Raw genomic sequence first — 26292 nt, 5'->3', positions numbered from 1 at the left:
TATGACTAATTGTTTTTCTTTGTTTATTTATTTACCCACTGTTTCCTTATGTATTGTTTTTGTGTTAGAATGCAAACAAAATGGTTTATAAAAAAAGAACACAAATGTTATAAAAAATAGTTTTTTTTTTTTAAAAGAGTTTGAGAATTATAAAATAGTTTATTAAAAAAATAAATATATATATATTTTTAGAAATGTAATTCCTTATTTTTGATCATATTAAACAAAATGTTGCTGAGTATGTTTATGTAAAGAGGTACAGCAAAATGTTTATAAACAAAAATTTGTGACAACATTAAAATACATATGTATAATGAGGCAATATGTTTATACTCATGTTTAGCAACATGTTAATGAAAAATCGTGAAGAGGGAAATTACTAATTTAATATTCTTATCAACCCTTGAAAAAAACTTCACTGTTTTTCATTCTATAGCAGGTTTTATCTTCGAAAAACTTTCTTTTAAAGAACGTCGTTGGTCCATTATACTATGTAGAGCTCGGAATCATTTCAAAACATTAACTACTAAACATGTACTAACTAATTGCCAAAAGCTATTTTTATAAAAATTATACTTTTGGTATATGAAGGCTTGCCTCCTGTGAGGATTGAACTCACGACCCCTGGTTTACAAGACCAGTGCTCTGCCACTGAGCTAAAGAGGCCTGTGGTTTCGACGAGTTTAAATACTACTTCAATCGAATGAAATTTTAAAAATATTATAGAACTTATAGGAAATTCTATACTAGTTACTCGGTAATTATTTAACATAATGTTAGTCACAATCTGACATCTTCAAACAAGAGAAACTGATAATAATGATAAACGATATCAGTACTATCTCGTATTGAAATGACGTAATTAATATCGAAGTACTGTTTAACAAGTTTTTCCTAATAATAGACTCCAGACTTATAAATATGTACTTACAAATAGGTAAGTACAAAACATAAACTTAAACATATCTATTGATACCGTTAGATTTGTTAAAGTTTTAAAATGAATCAGAGGAACAAATAGAAAAATTTTAAAAATTAATAACAAAAAATTTGTTTGAATGATTTGCCTCCTGTGAGGATTGAACTCACGACCCCTGGTTTACAAGACCAGTGCTCTGCCACTGAGCTAAAGAGGCTTGTAAATTCGACGAGTTTTATTATAATTTTACATTACCTAGTAAACGCTTACTCAACCCATTACTTTAGAGTAATATTTACATAATTTCTTGTTAAAAAAGCAGCATTTTTTATAAAATTGAGTTGAAAATATAACCAAAGCTTACAAAATGAATATGGGGGGATTTACTTAAACCAGCATTACACATGTTAGATTTTAAGTAATGACCTGGTAATGATTATGTGTTACCAAGTAATGCCTTTAATAATAGAACGATTTGTATTCTATTTTAAGATCTGGTATCATCTGTCTGATATAAAAATGTTTTGCCTCCTGTGAGGATTGAACTCACGACCCCTGGTTTACAAGACCAATGCTCTGCCACTGAGCTAAAGAGGCTTTTAATCTCGGCGAATTTTATTAATATGTATTTACATGTACTCTTCAAACGCTTACTCGACCCCCTACTTTAAATAACAACTTAAATTTTTAAAGTTTGGCTTCAAAAAATTACTTTTGTAGTATGTAATTTTGAGGTAATTATTGCAAAAGTTAACAAATACTTAATTACTTCGATTTCATTTCTAATCTTTAAATTAAAATATTTGAAATTTTGTTTTGCCTCCTGTGAGGATTGAACTCACGACCCCTGGTTTACAAGACCAGTGCTCTGCCACTGAGCTAAAGAGGCTCACAAATTCGACGAGTTTTAATAACATATGAAACTAAACACAGTTTAACCAGAATAAGCTTACCCAACCCATTACTTTACAGCAATATATTTTTATTTTTTTTTTATTTTTTTTAACACAAGAAAAATGTTTTCTTTTATTAATTACATGATGAGGTACATAACTATAAAATATTTGAACTTTTTGCCTCCTGTGAGGATTGAACTCACGACCCCTGGTTTACAAGACCAGTGCTCTGCCACTGAGCTAAAGAGGCTAGCGTTTTCGCCAATATTTTGCTAAAATTTTTATTTAAAGAAGTAATACTGAAATAACTACCATTACCTTAAGTCCAAATTAATATGATTCTTATTCATACCAACTTTCCAATGAATATTTCATGCGATTTTCGTTACATAGAAGTAGAGAAGTAATGAGATGCATTAAAAAAGTATATATGTATGTAAGTTATTCCTTATTCAGTATATGTTTTTTTATTCGTTTAGATGGGATTTTACCCCACATTAACCCGTTTGCTTCTGTAGCCCCGCATATTTCCTGTACAAAAATCACCGCTTCTACCTCGTCATCTTATGCCGTAAACACTTTGAAATATTATTTAAATTATTAATATAAAGTCCTAAAGATCCAATTCTTGGACTAATCTAATAGATATATTTAATAATTTTTTTCAGAAAATTAATCGTCGAGTAAAAACTTTACTTACCCGGTAAGTATGCACTATTCTGAAATATGGATCCGAATAGAACAAGAATCTGTTTTTGATATTTGCCAAACACCTCCATAATCTTGAGATACGGCTAAAAACCCGGTTTTTCGTATCTTTAAGCACTTATAAGTCAATAACTTAGTTGAATCTCAACCGATATAAAGAAGCCTGGAGAAATACATATGTGTGCATTTCATCGGCAAACATGTTTTTGATTTATAGTTTTGCACCGTTTTTCAAGTTTTTTTGAAAGTATTTTATATAGGAACCGTACTATTTATTAATTGATTAGAAATCTATGTTTACTTATGACGACGTTATTGATCTTTTTCTTAATACAAAATTGTTCAAAAACTGATTTCCTGAAAGATGCTTGAAGATGGGGTTAAATATGGACCGATGCTTATAAAATTTAGTGAAAGCATTTCGTTTTATATAAAAGATATTTATGGTGAATTTCCTCGTGATAGTAATATACTTAAGAGAATTATGGAAGTAAAGTCATTCGCTGAAGGAGGGTTCGCAGTAGTGTCATTTCCCAGGTATTTCAAATTTCGTTTATTTTGTCTCACTGTGTTACTGGAGCAAAGTGGGAGTACATACTTACCTTTTGGGTGAATAAGATAGATATATAGATAGATAGATAGATAGATAGATAGATAGATAGATAGATAGATAGATAGATAGATAGATAGATAGATAGATAGATAGATAGATAGATAGATAGATAGATAGATAGATAGATAGATAGATAGATAGATAGATAGATAGATAGATAGATAGATAGATAGATAGATAGATAGATAGATAGATAGATAGATAGATAGATAGATAGATAGATAGATAGATAGATAGATAGATAGATAGATAGATAGATAGATAGATAGATAGATAGATAGATAGATAGATAGGTAGATAGATAGATAGATAGATAGATAGATAGATAGATAGATAGATAGATAGATAGATAGATAGATAGATAGATAGATAGATAGATAGATAGATAGATAGATAGATAGATAGATAGATAGACATGTAGATAGCAAAAACTATACTGAAATCATTCCGAATGGAGTCACAATTTCTACACAACAAACAGCTACATATAACATTATTATCAGGACTTCAAAAGTATTTAAACATAGACAAATTTTCACCAAATTTAGAAAATTTAAAATTTTATTCTATTACTCGAAAAATTTTAATTTATGCAGCAGAAGAATACAAAGTGGGAAGAGATACATTGTATGTTCCAAACTCACATAATAGTTGTCTGAATTTGGTTTAACAGTAAATTCTTTTTAACAAACATTTTCATTTTGGTAAAAGTGGTTTAAATGTAATTTATTGTTTTATTCTTGAAATTTCATTTTACTTTGGTTATAAATACTTAATAAAAAAACTAATTAAAAAAATACTTTGAAGCATTGAAAATCATTTTTTTTCATAATTATTGTTTAAATTTAATAGTTGTTTTTATTGTTTATTTAATCCAACGTAATACAGACTTATCATTTTACAATTTCATTGCAAAACTCTTTCAATCTCATTACATACGTACATTCGCAACTACAATATTCTTTAACACATTCACTTTCTTTAAATTTTATTAATTAATATTTATGCATTTCTTTCTCTCTTTTTATTAATACTTTTTTTCGTTTTAATTATTTTGTTTCAGGCATTTAACAACCTTATGTTTTTGGAAAATAAAAACTGAACGCATTAAAATCATACACACATCATACATGTATTTATGTGGTTGTAAATAAATATTTAAATTTTAGGTAAGTAGTATTTAAACGTTTTTTTATTGTTATTTAATATTTATTATTAAATATAAGTTATATTTTCTAAAAATGAATATACTTGTAGGTAAAATTTTAAAGATTTTTTTTATTTTTATTAGAAAAAGTTTTTTTTAGTTTTATTTTCATTTACTTTTTATTAAAATTTAAACCATACATTTTATATTTCTTCTGGGAGCTCATAGTTTAGTTTAATAACTTTAAGTTTTGTTTCTTTGTGTTTAACATTAATTATGTTTATTTTTTCAGTTAATTTATAGTATATATTTTTAAGATAAATATATAATTTTAATATATTTGTTGCATTACGACAAGTTTCATTATTTTTCTATAGGATTCTTGTAGAGTTTTGTATAAATGTTCATTTAGGATAGTGATAGATTTGTTAGAAAAGATAATCATAATATTTTAAAGAAAAGACATTAAAAAACGTTTTAAGACCTTGTTTGACATCTCAGATATTCTATCTGTAAACCTCTATAGTTGTACATTTATAAAATATCGGTATTGGACTGCTTCAAACTTTTGCTACCTCTTATTCCGACGTGCAATGTAGTGGAGTGCAAATTTTCTTCATTTAATCAAGTCAATCATCAAAAATCTACATACATACAGGCCTATTCTGAATAATAGACTCCCTTGGAGTTTGTTCCCTCTACTATACATAAAGCATGTAAAAGGAGAAATATTGTTCATAGTGCGGTTTGTGCCATTATTAAAGTAACTTCGAAATTAAAATGTTCTTCGAATTGATAGGAACTTTGACTCTGAGAATATAAGTGCTAAGGATCATTTATCATTTCTTAGATAATTTAGAGATTGACGAAGGAATTAGCTATTGATCTGATTCAAAAAACAAGTAAGAATGTATAGTCGGACATGGTCGAACATATGGTACCCTACATCAGTGAGTAGTATGTTATAAATGTTGATTATTTTTAATAATAACGTATTTATGTTGTTTTTTGTCTTAATTCCGACAATTTGTTGTGATTTTCTAAAATAATGTTTATACTGGCATTACTGTGGGTCTATCCCTATAAATGTTGGTACAGAGTTTTAAGTTATTTATGTAGAATTTTATCGTGATACTAGTGTTTATAAGTGAATTATTGACCTACAAGTAATTCTTTGAAGAGAACTTTGTATGGGAACAAAGTCAAAAGAGGTCCGATCATTACGAAAGTCTGCAGTAATATTGCAGCAGTGAAATAATGGACCGATTTTAAACATTTGCTTCGTGCTTAGGCCAAGGACAAATTTCATCGAATTATATTGAAAATTTCGTTTGGCACACAGACGGACCGGTATAGTTTAATCGTATCAGAATGTAATTCTGAGCCGATTGATACACCTAATTTTGGTGTTACAAACATCAGCACTAACGGATGATACTCTTCCCGCTATAGTGATGTAGGGTATAACAAAAATTTAATAAGAAATTGTTACAAAATCTGAAATAATAAATATTCAAAATTAAGGTCCCATGCGTCATGGTTATTTGAAATTTTTGAAGCAGTCCTATTCCCCTTTGCTTTTTTACAAGGTCTTGTAATATTTTCTAAATAAAATTAATAATAATAAATACATTTCATTTTAAAAGGATTTACGTAAATAGAAAATACTTTGCGAATCGTTTTGAAATGCAGAATTTTACATTTAGAACTGAATTTCGAATTATTTTTTTTTTTTAATGTTGAAACTTAACAAAAAAATCCGAATGGAAAAGTTTATACAGTTTTTAGTTTGAACTATTTTTTTTTTGTGAAATTAAAGTATAAAAACTCATTTAAGGGTGGATTTGACAGTAGATCCTAAAGGACGAAAAGGTATTTAAGTTTTGAGACAAATAAATGAAATCTTGCCTTAACAATTCAGGAAAGTACAATTTCGTCCCTTATGATGAACTATTAAACCTAACCTGAAGATCTTCAAGGGAATATTTCCAAAGTTTTTTTTTGTTTAACTTTAATGTGAATGGCAATAAATATGTATTTTCTTTCATAAATTATAAAACTCAAATGTTGTTATTTTTTAAGGGGGAGGCACATTTTGGAAACTTATGTGTAGTTATTAAATTTATACTCGTTTTTGCTTATTTCTAAAGTTCAAGGATTTAAGATTATTATATTAATGTCATATATTTATTATGTGAAAAAATAAATTCGAAATAAAAATGCAATTTTTAATAAAAATAAAATATATAAAACAAATCAAAATGGGGAGAGAATATGGCCGCTAATACCATATAATGATTCGAAAAAAGTTTTTGAAATCACAACGCTGAGCTAATCTTGCTCTTTTCGACCATATTCAACTGAGAATTCAAATTTAAAAACAAAACTTGCCCAATATTTATATGAAAAATCCTTAACAAGTAACATATTAAACAAATGAATCATAAAAATAAGTTGTGATTAAATATTGTTTTTTATTTCATTTTAAGTATTCTTTTTCTTTTCTTTTTTATAATTATAAAGCCTATTATGTATTACATACATAATTGCAAGTATGCAAGTAAGATTATATAGTATATTGCATTTTATAATTAATTATCAAATTTTATGTATTATTTAGGTTGTATTATTAGAAAGACGATTGCCACAAATAAATGTTTACAATTTGACTAACATACACGTACAACTAACATGTTTTAAATTCTTCAGTCCATTTTTGTTTTCATATTGTTGAATTTTTCTTGTTTTATTTTGTTTATATTAGGATATAATAGCTAAGTCTGGGATCTTTTAGATCTTTTGTAGTTAATAAAATAAAAATTATTAAAAATATAGGTAGTAAGTAGATTGATTATTATATAATGATGAGAAGTGAAAGAGAGTGAATAAAAGGAAACCTTAATATTTTGTTTTCCACAGAACAAACTTAAATAAGAGAAATCATCCAATGCAGGTACGTTTTTATGAAATATTTCTTTAGGTTTTCTTTAGTTCATGCAATTTTAAGCACATGTTGTGGTATTGTGAGCCACGCTAGTGCCTCCTCCTCCTCCTGCAGCAGTGGAAGTTGTGGATGAATCCAAATTAAAGTCTTTAGAGCGACAGCACATTTCGCAAATACGCTTTGTATTGGGATTAAGGAAGGTACAAAAACTACAACTCCATTCGGAGGGACTAGTAACAATAATTTGGGTTGCATTAGGAGGTGCGCTTGTTGAACCAACAGATGCTGATGTTTTCCTTGTTGTCGTTGACGTTGAGGATTTTTTGCGCTGTGTACTGCCATTTGCCGTATTTGTTAGAGAGTCATTATTGTTATTGTTCATTGTCTTGGGTGGTGTTTTATTGTCATTAATTTTTGGTTGTGTTTTATTGGGATGATGATTTGGATTAATGTTGTTGGTATTGGATTTTGAGGTTTCATTGGTTTGTTTAAGGGCCGATTTTATTTTCTTTGTATTATTGTCCATTGAAATTTTCTGCTTTTGACCACCGTTTATTGAGGAGGAAGCAGAAGCTGTGATTTCCATTTTCGTATTATTTTTCGATGAATATTTCGAATTCTCAAAAGTTCTGCTTTTTTGTTTAGGTTCCAATTGCGGCTGTTGCTGTTGGTGCTGCTGTTGTATTGTAGTTTTATTATCATTTCCTGCATAATTAGATCTTCTCTTCTCAGCCGAACTGCTCTGACTGGGCGAGGTATCGTTATTAATATTAAGCGAGTCCAAATCTAAAGATTTAACTAAAAAGTCTTCCCGTTCACCCAGATCTTTTGAGTAGCCTGATCTTTCTAAATTTTGAAAAACATAATTCCATGATTCAAACGAACCTACACCCTCTTGATTCTTTGTAAACTGTGTAGGAGAACGCAAGTGATTGCGTTCGTTCTCTTGTGGCGGCAAGTTGATGAAATCATCGTTAGCTGATTCATAACTTATATCTGTTGTATCGCCCCGATCTGCGGAGTTGTATGAAGATTTTCGTACATTTATTGCATTCTGTAGAGGTTTGCGATTTTCCCTCGGCGTTGGTTTAGCATACACATACATATCGTCATTTATAGCGGTAGGTTTGCCGGTAACATAATGCTGTTGCTGCTGGCAAGACGAAGCGGGAGGCGGAGCAAGGGGACTCTCCATAATATTGCCCATATTGTAACGTTTATCCATTAGATGATTCGATGGTTCATAACCATGGCGATATTGATTGAGCGGATCAAATTGTTGTGGTGTGGTAGGTGGCATTATTGAAGGATCTTCGAAATTAATTAGTTGTTCCTGCTGATAAGAACGTTGTCTCTGAAGGGAATCTTTGGCTAAGGATGGATTTTGCACGCCATGAATATGGTTCGTTTGATTGTAACTGGCTGAATTTAACATACAATTCTGGGGTAATTTCGAGACTGAGGAATACATGTGTTGATCTGCAATATGGGCATATGTAGGTTCTTGAGGAACCACGTAATTGGAGGATTGAATATTATCATAAGCAGATAATTGATTAGAAATATTTAGTGGCAAGGGAAAACGATTACCGGAAACATTATAAGGATGAGAATACGTTGAGTTAGAGTTAAGATTGCAACTAATGCCACCACCCCCTCCAACACCCGATGCAGCTGTTCCAGCTACAGCGTTAGCGGCAACAGCAGCATAGGAAATAGTGCTACTACCACCACCCATTGAATTGCCATCAATACAATCGTAGGGTGATTCATATAAATTTTGTTGCTGCTGATTAAGATGTTGATAGTAATGCTGTGGTTGGTGTGGCTGCTGCTGGTGATGTTGTCCTGTGCAGCCTTGTTGTTGATGATCGAATGAATGTCGATGTGGCAAAATGCTATGATGATGATTGGCTGGTTCAGTGTAATGTTCTAAACTTCTTGAGTGAGACATCTGTGACATTGGTACACCTCCACTGTCGTTTAAAATACCTCCATGATGATGATTGTGTTGGTAGTGATGCTGAGCAGGATAGGCCATGTTGCTGTAAACTAAATTTGATGCAGTTCTTGAAGATTGTTGTTGCTGTTGATGATGCTCAGGTACACAGCACATGCCATTTGACTGAGCCATTGGTCGATGTCTGGAGACTGGTTGATAAAGATTGCACTGGCATTGAGCTGGACAAAATTGGGTGTTTGTGGAGGCGAAATAATTGGATGATGGTTGTACATCGATATAACCATAATTATCACCGGCCAAAGCCTTCTGTCTAGAACGAAAACGTTTTTCTTCAACTGAATAAGCTAGAGCTTTTACAGCCTGTGAAGTTCCACCTGTGAAGTGAAGAAATGTAAAATTTTTAGTCAAAATAAATCAATATTTTTCTTTGCTCCTGCTTACCTGTATATTTTTCACGATACCGAAAAATGTCCATCCAGGAACAATTAATTCCTATAGTATCTAAACCTGTATAAATGTGTTTAATTATTTGCAACTCAACATAAGCCGTCATAGCGTCACGAGAAACATTTGTAACTTGATCCGGACAAATGGGTCCATCCAAGATTAAGGTGTCATCCGATAAACGGCGATAGCCCATGGCTTCAAATAATTTTTCAGCATCTAATAAATTCGATTTAATTTCATGTTGATAGAAACCCGAATACATCTAAAGGAAAATAATATTCATTTAAAAGTTTTTTTTTTTTTAATTTAATAATTGCAATAGTTTACCTTTAAAATACGAAACTCTTTGCGCCATGGTTTTGTAAATAAATTATTAGCATATTGACTAATCGACTCGAAAGCAGTTATGGCTTTTTGGGCACTGAAATCCTCTAAATCCCTTATGGAATTCTTTAATACTTTTGCTGTTTCGGGTAAAAAGAATTTACGATCATGTTGTACTATGCATAAAAATTCCTTTAAGCAATCTGTAATGATAAAAAAATAACAATTTAACTTTTCAAATATATTTCAAAAGTTAAAGTATTAAATTTACCTTCTAATTGTTTGCGTTTCTCTAACTTTACTATACTTTCTTCGGTATCAAAATAAGCCCAATGCCTTTTTACAATTTCATTCCATAGTTCGGGTAACATATCTTGTGTCACAAAGTCCGACATTTTTTATTCGTAAATTTCTTGCTGTTCTTCTTGATTCAACTGCAATTAAAAGTAAAGTGTTTTTTTAGATGTATAAATTAAATTGTTTAGCAGTATCAGCAAAACTAAGTTGATGTTTGTTGGTATAATTTGCTTTTCATTGTATGTTCTTTGTTTAAAAAAGGGGAAATCACCGTATTACTATATACTGTTGTTATGGGTATTTATTTGCCAACAGCTGGACATGACATAGTAGCGATAAAAACATGTAGATTTTTAAAGAATTTCTAATTTTTCAGTTTTTAATTTTAAAAATGAACTGATTTAAAGTTAAGTTTTTAAAGTTAATATACAAACTAATGTTGCAAGTCTGATTTAGAGTCGTTTTTACTTTTGTAGACCGATTTGGCTGCTGATTTTTAAAAAGCTTTTAAACGTTTTTACACCAATTCTATTTTACTCCATTTTTTTCCATTTTAAAGCAAATAGATATTGCATTTAGAAATGATTTAAATCGAAATAGTTTTTAATCAATACTAATTTCAACTAATTAACAGCAAACATGCAATTTCATACAAAATCTCTGCCCTGATCAGTACAATCTACTATTGTATTAATGCACCAAATAATAGTTTATATTTAATAAATAGGACAGCCGGCATTTATACTAAATTGCTACTTTTATACATATCAATACATGTATGTACATTGTACAACACAATAAAAATTCTAAAGATTTGGCAAATGAAAGAGAAAATGTGAGCAATAAAAATGAAAATGTGTATTTTATTCAAATTAATATTGTACGTTTGTCAGTTTGTGCATAATTCATAATAAAAAACAAAGTCTACTATATAATATGATGATCTATATATAAAATTGAGCAGAGCACACCATAGAGGATAATGCGTTGTTGTAACGTCATCAAAGCAAGAAATTGGCAAACATTCAATTGGAGAAAACTAGGGCCTTTTTAATAGAAAACAAACCATAATAGAAATACCAACATTATGACAGAAGCAACAAACTATGTACTAGAAAAATATAAAAAAAATATATAAAATGTAATGTGTCACCTGAAATAGACAAAAAATATGCAATGCCAGTTAATATAGAGTTAATATGACACTTGGAATTTTTAAATAAACAATACTAAAAAATAACAAGTTTGGAATTTTCATAAATAAAACAATTAATTTTATTATGCTATGAATGTATATTTTATAAAATATTTCAGTTCCTCAACGAAGAAACAAATGCGTTTCTATATTGATATTACTATTTGAAACCAGCAAAATCGGTACACGAATTTGAAAATCCCATAACTTTGGATACCTACATACATATGTATATCTCGAATTATATGCTGACGATCGATGAAAATTCATTGATATGAACACTCATACTGTATTCTTCAATTCCATTCATCCCAAAATTAAATTTTTCCGGAAAACAATGCAATCGATTTGTAAAACTTACTTGAAAGGATTCTTAACAAACTATAATTAAATGTGGCATCACCTCTAAGAAAAAGTATTGGGCATGAAAGTATGAATGAATGACTGACTGAACGATGGATGAAATGTATTGATGATAGGAAAATGCAGGTTGTTCTATATGTTATTTTTATAAAAATATTGTATCTATAGAGAAACCTTAAGACTGCAACATAATTCTAAAATACTAAAGATTTTTTATAATATTTGTAAACGAAATTAATATGTACCTTTAAAACAAAAATTATTTGTAAAACAGTTTATGCACAGTAGGTATATTTTTTAACAATAATTATTGTTATTTTTAGCGAAAATTCTTCATCTGCATATTATTAATATTTTATATTCAATTGTTGTTATTCTTATTTCTTTTGTTTATAAAAAACACAATAAACACAAGTGTATGATGAGTAATAATTATACGACCGGGTATATCTTCCATAAAAGGTATTTTGAAGGTAAAAGGTTGTGCTGATGATGGTGGGGTAGGTGCTGCTGCTGCTGGCTGGCTGGGTTGAAGTGGTTGTATTGTATGTTTTTATTGGGTGGTGGTTGTGACCGTAGGAATTTCGTTTAAAACAATCTCTATTTTAGGATTTTTGTTAAGCTCTTCTTTTCTTTTATTGGTAAAACTATAAATCTTATAGTTTTCTTATTTGTCTTAAAATAACTTTTCGTTCTATATGTTTAAAAATATTCACTTGTACATTGTATATGTAAAAAATAAATATTGCATAAATTCCTTCTTTGTCTCTTTTCACAATTTTTTTCTCACTTCCGTTTTTTTTCTTTTTTCTTGTAGTTTTTCTTATCATATACAACAAATATTTGCAAAGGAATTTCGTTGTTTTCTTTTAAAATAACTTATACTTTTTCTCGTTTAATTTAATATTTAATTTCTTTTTCGTTTGTGTTTATTATTAACTGTGTTGGTTGTGTTAGATCTTTTATATTAAAAATTTAACAATTTTACGTTTTATTTTTATTTGCGTATAATCTGTGGCAAAGACCTGTGCCGATGAATATAAACGGCGGCGATGACTGACACTAAAAATTTTGACGATGGCTTAAAATCGTCTGTAAGCCGGCTAAGATTTTAGCTGTTTGCTAATTATTAAATAAACTATATAAAAATTTTTAATAACTGTTGCTCGCCTGAAATCAGTTCGTTTTGTGTAAAACAATTCAAGGTGTTTCCAATGAGTTTACTGGTATTTAATATTCGATTTTTCGAACAATGTCAACTTTTTGCATTTTATTAAATTTGAATTTTCGACACTAATATGCTTCAATATTTTCGAAAAATAAAACAAAATTCTCATTTCTCATAACATTGACATTGAAATCAAAAATACATGCGCTTAAAAATTAAAATCAAAATTGTGTAAATCGAGAGATAGATGTAGTAAAACAAACAAACATGCTGGCAACCCACAAGTTATTTTGTTTTTACACGTGAATTCAGAAGGTGGGAGGATTTGCAAGCAGAAAGAATATAAGAATGCAGGAAATTGATCTAGGATTCGCCGAAGAATGTGAAAGTGAATGGTTGACCAATGCTCACTTTCCAAGTAAACTGGGAGGTAAGCCGGCATGGCTTCATTTGGGAGATTTACCATCAACAGAAGCTTTAAAATGCAGTAAGTGCAACAATCAAAAGAGCTTCTTGTGTCAGATTTATGCTCCCTTCGATGATGATTACAATTTCCATCGTATGGTGTATGTTTTCGTCTGTCGGACAGAATCTTGTTTTACTGCCAATGATAATAGGTGAGCGCTATTATGTTGAGAACAATGGTCAGTTTAATGGAAAGTTATTTTTCAATAGCAATATTACAGTTTTACGGAGTCAGTTGCCTTTGCGCAATGAGTTTTACCCCGATGTACCACCTCCGGAGGAAGGCGAGGCTGCGGTAAGTTTACTTCATTTATTTGTTTTAAACAGTATAACATGTTTTTTTTTTTAGCCTGAAGTTCTTCCCCCCAATACGAAGCTGTGTTTGGCATGTGGCTGTGTGGGTCCCTTAAAATGCGGTCGTTGTAAAAAAGCCAACTATTGTGGAGCCCCACATCAAAGATTACACTGGAAAATTCACAAATTGACATGTACAACCGAAGACTCTGTTTCAGCTAAAGCTCAACACCAGCCTATTCCAGAAATTTTGTTTCCAGAATGGGAAATTGATATAAATACTGATGAAGATGTCAACAATGACACAACAAAAGATTTAAAATCAGATATAGACGAAGAACAGGAACTGAAAAAGTTGGAGCAATTAACAGCTTCAGGTAAAGCAGGAGAGTTCCAAAATTTACCCGAATCGGAGTTGGAAAAATACACAAAAGGCAGTGAGGAAATAGATGACAAATATTTTCGAAAATTTCGCAAGGAATGCGATAAAGACCCTATGCAAATTATACGTTACAAGCGCAACGGTCAAGTATTATGGATAGCGGACACAGAAACTACTATAAAAGAACAATTGTACAATATTCCCAAGTGTGGTTTATGTGGTGCTGAACGGGTATTTGAATTTCAAATTATGCCACAAATGTTGAATTATTTAAAAGATTCCAATGTTGACTGGGGTGTTATAGCTGTCTATACCTGTCCTAAAAGTTGTCCCTTACCAAAAGACAAAGGATATGTAGAGGAATTTTGTCTTAAACAGGATATAGTAAATAGCCAATGACGATATTGTTTCCCTTAAATGTGTTTTTATTATAAATCAATAAAAATGTTTATAATACAAATTTGTTTTGCTTTAGGTTAATTTTATAATAGGAAAATGACGATGTTTGGAGAAATCAAATTCAGGTTGACGTTTTGTATCCTTCTGATGTCCTTTCGCCAAAACATTCATTACAATATAATTGGTTTTAGCCACCTGGAGCATGTCCAGAATCTGAAAAAAGCAGCAATAGAGTAATATATTATAAACAATTGATTGTAGCTTATACCTCTTGTTCAGGATTTTGTATCGATTCCAAAGCATTTCGTGCTTGATCAAAATGCTTGGCCGCCAAATCATAAATATCTGATGATGGCGGACTCATCATATGTTCCCGTATACTCTTGAACTCTTCATACGATACTGGTGGTGGTGAAGTCAAATTAGCAAATGGCGCAAAACGGCGATTAAAACGAATTTCTTCATTATCAAACTTGGGCATGGGTTGACGTATTCGACCGTCTTTAGTTAAGGCACACATGGCCTTATAAAAGCCACCACACATATTCATTAGTGCGTGATAATAGAAAATTTCCTGACGATATGATTTCTGTTGTTGTTTTTTGTTCTTTTTAGGCTTGGGCTTATTGCGATTTTTGGCTTGCAATTTGCTCAGTTGTTCCTTTTCGTATTCCTCTTGGGCCAATAGATTTTTCTCAGTTCGTGTCAGAGCCGATACGATAAAGCCTATGAGCAGTTCATAGGGATACCAGTAAATGTACAGAAATTCATGTACTGAATACAACTCCAGTTCAAAGCCCGACATTAAATACAGCATCATAGCTCTGAAGCAATTATATAGAACCCATGTTGCAAACTGGGTACTAAACTTTAGGGCTGTAGCAGCAGGTTCATTTCCCTCAACAGCTTTCTCATTGGCCAACATGCTGAGATGTGAGTCCAGACGTGCTGCTTCGACTTGTATGCTGTCGAAGCTTTCAATAAATCTACCCAACTTGTCACGTTGACGAGCACGATTAAAGCCACAAATACGCAAAAATTGTGTAAATGTGCTGATGCAGTAGCGAAAGAATGAGTCCAAATTCAACTGAATATCACGTTCCATAGCCAGAGGATTTTTGGGATTCAAAATCGGTGGTGAATTAAACACTCGCACAGAGTCCCATAGGAAATCTTTAACAGGAATTGTGCCAAAAATCAAGCGACGACTTGATATGAAAAGACCTTGAAGTACACTGCGCGAAAGTATGCATTGTCCTGATTTACGACTAAATTCTATAAAAAAGTTCTACAACGCAAAATTATTAAAAGTGGAGAAATTTTAACGTATAACTGTTATTTTAACCTACCAGAGCTGAATAGTAGTCTCGCATACGTATAACTTTGCAGGCATATTTAAGACGTTGCACCAATTCTTCTAGAAACATTAAACTAGAAGGTCTATCACGCATTTTAACGCTACGCGGAAATGTAGGTGGTTGACTGCGATCGTGAATACGGGGTGAAAATCCAATAGGATTGGGAGAGTCAGCTAAAAAAAGCAGAAAAATTGATTATCAACTATTGTTAACAACTGTTATTACTTACATCCTTCTTTGGGCTGGGTGCCTTTGTCAATGGTTTTCTTTATCTGCGGCGTCAATTCCAAAGAAGTATTCAAATGTTTATAAATCTCATTTATAACCGCTTCATCGATGCTATTAACCATGGCACAGTCCAAACTATAAATGGCTTGATAAAAATGACGCATAAAACGCAAACGATGAACTACCGCCATGATATCTTCAGGCTGAGGAGCCATCTTGCTCTGTCTAACTAAATCATCTTCAGCCTCCTTAAGCATTGAATGAATTAACGAGGCTTGAAACGAGTCCTCCGGCGCCAAAAGCGAAGAATTGCCATAAAGTTGAAAATCTTCTTCTTCATTGACATTGCTTGATATAATAATGTTCTTAATGTGGATAATTAAATGTCGAACAGCATGGCAGAATGCCTTCAGTGACTTATCCTCTATTTTGGCAGGAGCATGCAAATAGAAACAGGTAAATAAGACCTGATCCATTGAATTTCCCTCCAGCCAGGACACTATACAGGTGAATAAAGCATCAAAGATGCCAATAAGCTCTTCATTTGTTAAATTATTCAGCTTCAAAACTCCCGCCTCTACCGCCGACTCAAATGTATGAGGAGTGGCGTCATTTTTATTGTAGCCCATGCCCACATCCATCTTTGGATCCATCATTTCAATGGCAGACATGGCTTCAAACAAACCAAATAGCATATCTTGAGCTAATTCACCTAAATTCAATTCACCGCAGGCTGACTTAAAACTTTGCGTTATATCGACCCAACCATACTTGGGATATTCACTGGCGTCCTCATTATTCGTACGCATCATGCGTTGAACTTCTGGATCCATAAAGCCACCACAATCCTCCATTGGATACTGACCAGCTTCGGATGTTTCCGAATCTATTGAATCCATAATGGAGGCCAGTTGCACATTACCGGTGGAAGCAGCAGCAGCGGCAGTAGCAGCTGTTGCAGCCTGAAACCCAGGTTCATTTACACTGTTTAGAAATTAATGTAATTATTTTATGGAATCTTTATTTAACTCACAATTACTTACATTGGATGCATAACTTATTTAGCATACCCAACTTTAATTTATTGTAAATATTTGTAAAAACCCAAATTTATCCAAAAAAAGTAAAAATCCAACGAAGAAATTTGTCAGGGGATAGATACCCCTTGTGTTTGACAGTTTTTTGACAGTCATCTGTTTTGCTTATTTTTTGCAGAGTTGTATAAAATCGTAGTAGAACCGTTTACTTAATGTAAAATATGTATAGTTTTACTCAGTGTCGAATGTACATTAAGTAAAATGTATATATATTTTCGTTCTGCACACTGTGATATAAGTAGTCCAAAGATTCAAATCATCAAAATCCAAAATAAATTTGTAATGTGTAATAAAAAATTTTAGTATTTGAATACACACGAAATGCCGAATATTGGCCAATTTTCGTCTTACCAAAATATTAATATAAGCTTTACACTGACACCCCTGAAATAGAATTTATACAACATTTTTAAAATAATTATTGTTCAATACTTTTTTATTTAATTAAAATTTGAATTAATATTGATTTGAATATTTATATTTATGTATATAGCATAGATGTAATTTATGTACCATTGATTTTATTCGTATTATTACTATTGGATAAATTGGGCTTGATTCGTATATATATGTATATTTTATTTTGCATGTTTGTTAATAAACAATTATTTAAATATATTTTTAATTAATGCATAGAAAAAAAGAAAACAAGTTTTACTTTTCAATTAAAATATTCGTTGAAAGTCGTTAGAATATCTTCCTTGCATTTAACATTCGACGGGTAAATAAATTTAAAAAAATAAACGTTTTTATAAAAGTGTTATATAAAAATTATAACAATTCTTAAGACCACATAAATTACATCATATTAATTTAAGAGGGGGAAAGGAGGAGAATAAACTAAAAATAAATCATACGATTGAAATATTACAATTGTTAAATGTGTATGTTGGGATGTTCATCAGATTGATGTAAGGAGTGTTGTACAACTATAAGAATTATAAGCTAAAATTGTATGTTGTATGTAAAAAATCATTTTTCATTTTACATGTTTATTTTTTAATTTCTACAAAAAAAAAAAAAAAACAATTGATATTGTGTGATTCCCTTTAAGAATTATTATCATTACTAGTATTTTTTTAAGAGGTCTTATCATTTAAATCTAAATTTCCTTGTTGTTGCCTTTTGTAACGTTGCTCTTTACGCCAGGCATCGATGCGTTCTTTGAGTTCAATGTTTGGCACCAGCATGTCCTCAGTCAAATGTTGGCGATTAAACGGATCTGTGTTGCTATTCAATAAATGACGTGTTATAATGGCACGATCCATGATAGTGCCCGATGGTAAAACCACTGGATCTGACATTAAAGTATCCATTAAGGGATCCTTAAATTCATCAGGTGCATCCGCACACTCGTCTTCAGACTGTTGATTGGCAACTATAAAGAAATGATTAAAAATGGTTTTACAGGTTAAATGAATCAATGAAAAAGCAATAATTACCATAAATATCATGAGCTTTTGTTATTAAAGATCTGAATTTTTCTACTTCTATTGCTGAACGTATACTTAAACGTTCAATACGATTGGCAGCATCATCAAATAAATGTTTTTGGAAGGATCGTTCGTCAGCAGCCAAGGCTTGGGCAAATCTATCACAGTCTAGATGTAAATATATATCGAATATTTGTCCCAACAAACGTCTGGGTTCCCAGCCATATTTCGCTGGATTGCGCACTTTTAAATCATTGCATTTGGGTCCGCACAATTGATGCAAATTAAAATTCAACATTGAACTTAAGCGATCAACCAACTCGTCACGCATAAACGGTTCCTTAATGTCATCCTATATCGAAAAGAATATATTATATTTATTTCAATTGTCAGCCATTTAAAATAAGCAACTCTTCTCTTACAGTCAAATAATGAAACATTTCAACAGTTTCTCTAGCCAATGTCAAATATGAACGACATTGTCGCTCATCTGTGGCCAATTGTGATAAACGACTCTGCTGCTGTTCAGAGCCCAAATTGGACCAAGCCGGTTCACTCATCATTAGAATCTTTATTGTGTAATTTTAGAAATTTAAACGTTTTTATTAATCCTGAGAATATAATGGAAATGAACAAACCTGTGTTTGATGTATACGCTTAAGATTTTCCAAACATTCATCCAAGAGGAATGTTGTGTCGTTCATAAGCATATTTATGAATTTTACAAATTGTTTACCATTATTTGATTCATTTATCATGACTTGACGATGTACTGGACTCTCCCACATTGACTTGAACAAATGACTGATGTGGTATCTAGAAGAAATTTGTATAGACATGTTTTAATACGATAGAAAATTAAGCATGAAAACAAGTGAGTAATAAATAACACACAATGCCTTTAAATATCACTCATACTTGAAACCTAAATTTGTTACTTACCTTATAGTAAATTTATCATAAAATTCGGTACTTTGTCCAGTTGTTTCTATATCCACATAGAATTTCATTAATGAACTACACAATACAGTTTGAGCCAATTCATGGTTCCATATCTAATAAGAATATAAAAAGAGAAATTAGCCATCTCATATAAAACAACCGATGAGTTGAAAAGTTATACTCACCGCAACGTTAAGAACATTGGCTGGACCAAGGGAGAAAACAAATAATACTTCGACCAGTTTGGCAGTGACGTATGGATTCTTAATCATATGTGGTGCACAAACACATGTCAACAACCATGTTATTATTGAAAGATCGATGGCATGACGTATATCATTTTGAGCATGTTGCATAGCGAACAAAATAAACTCGGCAATATCGTCGATGTACCACTCGGGCAGTGCAGAAAATGCATCGGTCGGTTGTAGTTGCTGTGGTGACATTTTGGCCATGAAACGACCTTCAATTGCTCGCCCCTCCATTTGATAGAGTAAATATTCGCACACCGAAGAGTAAAAGAAGAGACATGCATTCAAAAGTTTGGGATCAAGCAGACAAACTTCACTGCATAGTTTAGATCTTGTCAACTTTTTGAATTGCTTCAACCAACGATCTCTAAATTGTTTGTTGCGCGAGGCATACGGTGTATTTTCCCAGTGCGATTTGGTGCGATCGATTTCATCGATCAGTTTTTGCAATTCTTTGATGGCTCGTGATTTTTGTCTGTATCTTTGTATGGCTGGCATGAAGCCCAAATGGTGGGCCTGCAGTGTGAGAAACCAGCATTGTGTTTGGAAATTGGCATTTGATTCGGTGTTGGCGTAATCCTTTTCTAAGAATTTCCTATACTCCTCGTCAGTAAAACGCAGCTTTGTATCTTGCTCTATGAAAATCAATGAGTTCTTATAAAAGGGATAATAAAGATCGATACGATCCAATTTTATTTTGACTGACAATTGCTGCAAGACACACATCAGATTGATAGCAAAACCATCGCGAGCCAAGAGTTTTTCATCACTGGCAAATTGCACACGTCGTTCATTGTAGCGTAATATTTGCGATATATATTCAAGAGTCTTGGGACGTGTATTGACATTAACAAGCAAAGATAAGAAAACCGAATGCATTAGCCCACGCATAGTAAACAGTTGCTGTTTTTAAAAATGGAGGAGGTACAAAAATATATTTATATGTTTATTATACAAATGGAAAACAAAGACGCATATGTCTATGCAATTTGTGGTCACTCACCCATCTAAATTTCTCTGAATTGGCAGCCAATGCATCACATTTACCATGAGCCTCGGCAAAACGAACATTTTCTTCGGCAAAAAATGACACTGACAAGAACGGACCCAAGTAGCTGCACTTGACAATCTCTCTTCCGGGTATTTGTGTACATAGTGGTGGTAAAAAGTTCATCTGCTTGGCTAAAAGATCACACAGAGGTCTAGCTGTACCCACCTTAACAGCCATCAATTTGGATAACAACTCCATGTGATGTGTTATGATTGTGGGTGAACATAGGTTACGCTGCATTCCCATAAAGAGACCCCTCAACATTTGGGAGAATATAAATTCAAAGTCTTGCGTCTTTTCGTAACTCTTGGCAATATATTCAAATAGAAAATCATCGGGCACACGTTCCTGATAATACAACTCCAACAGGGCAGACTGATCCAGTGCAATATTGAGATTCTCATATATTCGATCAGTCAGAACCAATGTAGTGGTTTGGAATATCTGATCTATTGTCATTTTGAGTATTTCTTGAATCTTTTCCGCATCCTCTGGTTTCTCTTGCGATACGTTTGTGTTGAATTTATCACTGAATTGATGATGATTTTTAAAACATTTAATTAGGTGTAAAATAACATTGTGTTTGGCCAAGGCCATCGGTGTGAAAATATTTGAAGATGGTGTTGGGCAAGTTCCAATGAATTCTGAGCTGGCAATACCTATTGAAGCAGTAGGTGAGTTTAAAATAATTTTGTATTGGGAAAATAACAGTAATTTACTTACCACTTTGTAAACCTCGAGATGTTGAGGGTTGATCATCAATGACATTTGCCATAATTTCTTGAACTTCAGTATCATCGCTTTTGATTTTTTTCGGTGTTGAATGTGCAGCTACTTTTAAACTTTTATTGACTCCCTTTGCTTCGTCTGTTGTTGCAGCACCAGTCGCACCTTCTGACTTCATATCGGCATCATTATTGTCAACAGTACCGGCAACTGCTCCTTCTCCTGTTTCTTCATCGTTGTAAAGACGCAAAACACATTCCGTGAGCACATTTGTTATCAACGATTCAAAATCAAATCGTTTGTCTGGATGCTGTTCTATAAAACTGGCAGTTTGTGGACATATCATTGAACCGGTACAATATTCATTCCATGTTGCATTAAGAACTTTGGAAAGCATTGATTCTATACGTTCATTGCAGGATTTTTGTGGTTTTGCTGTCACAAGTTCTAGGGATGTCTGCTTTTGTGTAGTGTTAGCTTCGGCCGGTGATGGTTGTTCCGATGTTTCCATATTTTCAATGCCAACATCTAAATTTGTTGGCGATTTTTTGTTATTTTTATTGTTATTTGAAGACGAGGACGATGACGAAATTTCATCTTCAATACAGACATCAGTTTGCATAATATTTATGGGAGCTGACGGTGCTGTTGGTAGTGTTAATGTTTGGCTTTTAATGGGTGTTGTGGAAACTGATTTCATTTCAACATCAACATCCATTTTTTGTTGTTCTCCAACTGGCAATATCAATTCCTGACATTCTGTTGAAATGGAGGAAGTTTCTTGAGCACCAATGTCGCCGCCTAACGATGACGAACTGGAGCTGTGCGTTGGAGGAATTGCTTTGACCAAACGGGAAGAATTCGAAACATTGGTAGCTGTACGTGGACCTAAACCAATTTTATTTAGAACAAATTGTTCATTTTTTATTTTTTCCAATACCTATACAACATACCTTCAACATTTTGTGTGTTTGAGGATGCTGCACTCTCATTGGCAGTAGTGTTAGATGATGATTTGGCTAAAGTGCGTAATCTCCTGGCTCGTATCTTTATATAAAAAAAAAATATTTATTTTGTCACTATAACAATAATAAAATTCTAGGGTCTTTTACCTCTTCTGCCGTTAGTTCACTCATTTTAGCAACATTTTGTTCCTGTTCCGACATTTTGCTTCTTGTATATTTTTATGTATGTCGTCCCCACCAACCAGCAACTACAAAATTTTCTTTTCTTTGTTATATTATACGGTTTTTTTCTTTTTGTTTGACGTATTACCGTCTTCCTTTTTCTATTATTTTTGATTTTCTTTTCGCCAGCTGATTTCTAAACCCTGCTTCTTATTGGAAGTTTTGTTTGTTGGTAAAAATCAAAATTTTGGAAACAATTTGCAAATTTTGCGATTAGGTTTTTGCACTATATTTCATAAAATAATTTACTTTATAACACGGCAATAACTATTTTCTTGTACTATGCGCAATTACTTTAATTTTTTTATTGTATAAAATTTATATTTTTATGCTGTTTGGCAAAACGATTTCTTTTCTTCCGCAGACCCAGTAAAACAAAAGAAAATACACAATGACAAACAATTTTTCATTGAGAAGTTGCCAGATTATAGAACGAACGGAGCAAAAAAGTAAACAAAAGGAGGGATGATCTGGCAAGGCTTGAGAAGTGAAGTTCATATTTTATGGAGCGTCAATTTAAATTTGATCTTTTTGAATTTAATTTCGAAAATTTTGTGCGGATTTCTGCTACATACTACCATGAATTAAATTTTAAATGACTGTTGAGAGTCGGTTGATAAACTACATCAACTACATTTTTAATAATCTACACATGTATGTGGGAATACATCATGCTTTTTTTTTAATTTGAGATATTCTGATGATCTGTGATCCTGAGGGACGTTTGCCTGATCCAGGTGAAGCATCGCCTGCTGATATGCAAATGAACAATAACCTTGCTCTATTTGACAAAGTGCCACCGGATAAGTCTTAATTGGACGGACGTGAATTTGAATAGCACCCAGGTGTATGGGCAGGCTGCCAATTTGTCATCGAAGTTCTTGCTACCGGCTAATGAAAGATTTTAACTTTAACGCCGTACAATGTTGTTTCGGGCGGAGGAACCGATATGTCTTTAGGAGACAAGTAGAATGTTGTGAATTCTAGTTTAAACCTCCCAATGGATGATTATGATGATGTACGTTAAGTCTTATGGGATTTCAGAAGGTGACAAACAGAACTAAAAGACCTAGAGTTTTACCGAGCAAATAAATATATGCATCCTGATGTTTCTTGATTTGATTACGTTGGTTCCGATAACGACAGATTTACCACTTTGAGTGAAATCAATATTGAGCATTAGATTGCTGCAGGTTCTCAACAATCTAATCGAGGATCAGACGATGACGGAGTTATTGAAAAATTAGGTGAGAGTAATAAGGGTAGTCCATCTTATATGTTTATGATAGGATTCAGCTTTGGCAGGGAATTTTCAACGGACTGTTAGGGAGGCTAAGGCGCAGAGTTCTGTTGTACAAGATAGATCTTTTGCCAGTATTTTTTATGCCAAGAAGGCTCCTTTGTCTAGCGCAAATAGATTTCCAAATTTATGCTAAATTTCGGATCGGTTACTAAAGAGGATACTTGGAGTGAATAGGAATGAGCTTCTTAAGCAATGCCACAATATGAGATCGCTATGAGAATTGAGTTGAATAAGGTAATTATGAATTGGAGACCAGAGAATTTCATCGGATTGTGATCATCGTTGGCATAACTTGAAAACTGTTAGGTATAGATCTGCTTTAGGGAGGGATATTTCTATGAGGAAGAATATGGTATTACTCTAAATCGGTATTAATGGTATTGGTTTCAATGGCTACTTAATCCCTCATTTCTTAACGGTTGTTTCACTTTTTGTTAAGCGCGAATCTGGTGGATTTTGACAGTAATAACATTACTTTCTCCTCTCTATCCACAATGTCTGACCACTTTCCTCTGAAATTGGATATTATACTACAAACCTCTTCGTATTTTCACTTCGTAATGAGAAAATGCTATGGGATGACTTTCTGAGGGACCTGCACAGGTAGCGTTCCTCCTTCGCATAGGACTCTTAGTAATTCTGAGATTGAATGCACATTGACCACTTTACGAATAATGTTAAAGACGTGCTTAATGTCTTTTCAAGGTTACGAAAAATTTAAAATTATCCCAATTTTGCGTTTGTAATACAATTCCATTATTTTTAATTCGGTTTATCGAGATGAGTTTAAAATATTAATAAATTCAAACAATAGTTTTTATTATTTTTAATTATTATATATTTTCATTAGAATTCTTCCATTTTAATAATAATACAATTTTTGTATTTATTTTAACTAAATAGTATTTATGTCATTTATTGTTTTTCTTTTCATTTATTTTCTTTACCTTTGACCTACAACTTTATAAATATAGTTTAAGATACATAGAATAAATTTTATTATATTGTTTCCTTGTTTTTGAATTATTCCCTCCATTCTTATAAAGTTTTTATTTTATTTTTCTCTTATAAGTCATAGAATTTGTATTCATGAATCGGCATTATTCAGTGCATATATGTATATATTTTTAATTAATTTAACTTATATTTGTTGATGTATAAACATTATTATTAATTTTTATAATAATTATTTAATTCTAACATAAGTGAATTATTTAGTGGACCTGCGTAAAGTATGTATGTATTTTTACTGAATCGAAAATATATTAAAAAAATTAAACAATTAAACAACTGTTAAAAGGAATAAAAAAAATTAAAAATTTTGCACAACATAAAATTTACTTAAGGCAACTTGGTATTTTTTTCTTTGGTTGTATTTTAAACATTAATTAAAAAATCCGGTGAAAATGTTTGATTATTAAAAAATTTATTATTTGTTTGCCATAATTATTGGTGCTAATATTTTTATAAAAATTAATACCCATGATCTAGTATATATTTGTATAATATTGAATATTTGAAAAAAAATATATATTGTTTTTTAGAAACCAAAATGTACCTTAATCATTGAAATGAATACAAAAAAATTATGATAATTTAAAAATTTTGAATTTTTTTTAGGTTAAAATAATATTGTTGTTAATAATGCACGGTATGGGTTTTATGTGTTTATCTTTCTTATTAATTTATACATACTACCATTATTCTTTATTTAATTTGTAATATTCACTACTGTTTTTAATAATTATATGTTTTTATTACTCCAAATTATAAAATTACTATTAATTTCACACCTTGATTTTTATCTCAGTTTAAAATTTTATTTTTTTATTAAATAAAACTTAGTGACTTTCCTACGAGTTTTTAAAATAAAATTCCCCCCGAGATACTAAATCAGGGACTGTTTAATGTTTTAATATAACAAATTTTGAGTTGGTGTTTCTTTTTGTTGTTTTTTGTTTAAACAATTTGAATTATTGTTATATGCAAATATTTAATTAAGAATTAATCAAATTGAAAGGGTTTTAGAAATGTGAGTGTGTTAGTTAATTCCGTGTTAATTCTTATAAAGTATTCCAAATTGTTTTATAAATGAAATTCTACTTTTTTGTGAAAATTTAACACATATTTGTTCATATTACTAGTAATTTAGTTTTATAATTTAACTTTTGTATGTATTTTAACAATCAAAT

The 26292-nt window shown here is 31.6% G+C and overlaps 4 protein-coding genes and 5 non-coding genes across 9 annotated transcripts; 1 reads left to right on the top strand and 8 right to left on the bottom strand.

Moving 5' to 3' along the window:
- Window positions 1-594: 594 nt before the first annotated feature.
- Trnat-ugu lies at window positions 595-666 on the bottom strand. Its single transcript has one exon. It is a non-coding gene; the product is annotated as a tRNA-Thr (tRNA).
- A 398-nt stretch (window positions 667-1064) lies between these two features.
- Window positions 1065-1136, bottom strand: Trnat-ugu. The gene has a single exon. It is a non-coding gene; the product is annotated as a tRNA-Thr (tRNA).
- A 308-nt stretch (window positions 1137-1444) lies between these two features.
- Window positions 1445-1516, bottom strand: Trnat-ugu. The gene has a single exon. It is a non-coding gene; the product is annotated as a tRNA-Thr (tRNA).
- A 220-nt stretch (window positions 1517-1736) lies between these two features.
- On the bottom strand, window positions 1737-1808 carry Trnat-ugu. Its single transcript has one exon. It is a non-coding gene; the product is annotated as a tRNA-Thr (tRNA).
- Window positions 1809-1993: 185 nt separating this feature from the next.
- Trnat-ugu lies at window positions 1994-2065 on the bottom strand. The gene has a single exon. It is a non-coding gene; the product is annotated as a tRNA-Thr (tRNA).
- Window positions 2066-4490: 2425 nt separating this feature from the next.
- On the bottom strand, window positions 4491-12854 carry LOC119600490 (protein tamozhennic). Its single transcript, XM_037950744.1, has 5 exons — window positions 12062-12854; window positions 10233-10395; window positions 9965-10164; window positions 9632-9899; window positions 4491-9564 (listed from the first exon to the last, which is right to left on the bottom strand). The coding sequence occupies exons 2-5, from the start codon at window positions 10354-10356 to the stop codon at window positions 7286-7288; spliced, it is 2871 nt and encodes a 956-aa protein (XP_037806672.1). The 5' UTR covers window positions 10357-10395; window positions 12062-12854; the 3' UTR covers window positions 4491-7285.
- Window positions 12855-13054: 200 nt separating this feature from the next.
- LOC119600493 (programmed cell death protein 2) lies at window positions 13055-14595 on the top strand. The gene is made up of 3 exons (XM_037950748.1): window positions 13055-13601; window positions 13660-13744; window positions 13799-14595. Exons 1-3 carry the CDS (start codon window positions 13333-13335, stop codon window positions 14522-14524), a joined length of 1080 nt encoding a protein of 359 aa, XP_037806676.1. The 5' UTR covers window positions 13055-13332; the 3' UTR covers window positions 14525-14595.
- Window positions 14535-17289, bottom strand: LOC119600492 (N-alpha-acetyltransferase 35, NatC auxiliary subunit homolog). Its single transcript, XM_037950747.1, has 5 exons — window positions 17154-17289; window positions 16112-17094; window positions 15874-16055; window positions 14793-15812; window positions 14535-14737 (listed from the first exon to the last, which is right to left on the bottom strand). Exons 1-5 carry the CDS (start codon window positions 17162-17164, stop codon window positions 14597-14599), a joined length of 2337 nt encoding a protein of 778 aa, XP_037806675.1. The 5' UTR covers window positions 17165-17289; the 3' UTR covers window positions 14535-14596.
- Window positions 17290-17859: 570 nt separating this feature from the next.
- On the bottom strand, window positions 17860-23183 carry LOC119600489 (ubiquitin conjugation factor E4 B). Its single transcript, XM_037950743.1, has 11 exons — window positions 22886-23183; window positions 22723-22823; window positions 22564-22657; window positions 21608-22498; window positions 20837-21543; window positions 19768-20736; window positions 19583-19695; window positions 19279-19456; window positions 19063-19209; window positions 18650-18992; window positions 17860-18585 (listed from the first exon to the last, which is right to left on the bottom strand). The coding sequence occupies exons 2-11, from the start codon at window positions 22774-22776 to the stop codon at window positions 18287-18289; spliced, it is 3795 nt and encodes a 1264-aa protein (XP_037806671.1). The 5' UTR covers window positions 22777-22823; window positions 22886-23183; the 3' UTR covers window positions 17860-18286.
- Window positions 23184-26292: the final 3109 nt, after the last annotated feature.

Source organism: Lucilia sericata, unplaced genomic scaffold (assembly GCF_015586225.1).
Source record: "Lucilia sericata isolate MDLA Ls3-8-SP2 unplaced genomic scaffold, ASM1558622v1 Contig000115F_arrow, whole genome shotgun sequence".
Taxonomy (NCBI): domain Eukaryota; kingdom Metazoa; phylum Arthropoda; class Insecta; order Diptera; family Calliphoridae; genus Lucilia; species Lucilia sericata.
Note: the sequence above shows the minus strand (reverse complement) of the source record. Positions and strands in the feature narration are given on the sequence as shown.

Bases quoted from the DNA above. Each gene is read 5' to 3' on its own strand.
- LOC119600489 (XM_037950743.1), bottom strand. From the start codon at position 22,776: ATGTCGGAACAGGAACAAAATGTTGCTAAAATGAGTGAACTAACGGCA. The intron at 20,737-20,836 runs GTGAGTGACCAC...TTTTAAAAACAG, and splicing joins ATTCAGAGAAATTTAGATGG to CAACTGTTTACTATGCGTGG. The intron at 19,457-19,582 runs GTAAGTAACAAA...AATTTCTTCTAG, and splicing joins TATGATAAATTTACTATAAG to ATACCACATCAGTCATTTGT.
- LOC119600490 (XM_037950744.1), bottom strand. From the start codon at position 10,356: ATGTCGGACTTTGTGACACAAGATATGTTACCCGAACTATGGAATGAA. The intron at 10,165-10,232 runs GTAAATTTAATA...TTATCATTACAG, and splicing joins GAAACGCAAACAATTAGAAG to ATTGCTTAAAGGAATTTTTA. The intron at 9,565-9,631 runs GTAAGCAGGAGC...TTCACTTCACAG, and splicing joins GTATCGTGAAAAATATACAG to GTGGAACTTCACAGGCTGTA.
- LOC119600492 (XM_037950747.1), bottom strand. The intron at 16,056-16,111 runs GTAAGTAATAAC...TGCTTTTTTTAG, and splicing joins CACCCAGCCCAAAGAAGGAT to CTGACTCTCCCAATCCTATT. The intron at 15,813-15,873 runs GTAGGTTAAAAT...TTTGCGTTGTAG, and splicing joins GAGACTACTATTCAGCTCTG to AACTTTTTTATAGAATTTAG.
- LOC119600493 (XM_037950748.1), top strand. From the start codon at position 13,333: ATGCAGGAAATTGATCTAGGATTCGCCGAAGAATGTGAAAGTGAATGG. The intron at 13,602-13,659 runs GTGAGCGCTATT...ATTTTTCAATAG, and splicing joins TTTACTGCCAATGATAATAG to CAATATTACAGTTTTACGGA. The intron at 13,745-13,798 runs GTAAGTTTACTT...TTTTTTTTTTAG, and splicing joins CGGAGGAAGGCGAGGCTGCG to CCTGAAGTTCTTCCCCCCAA.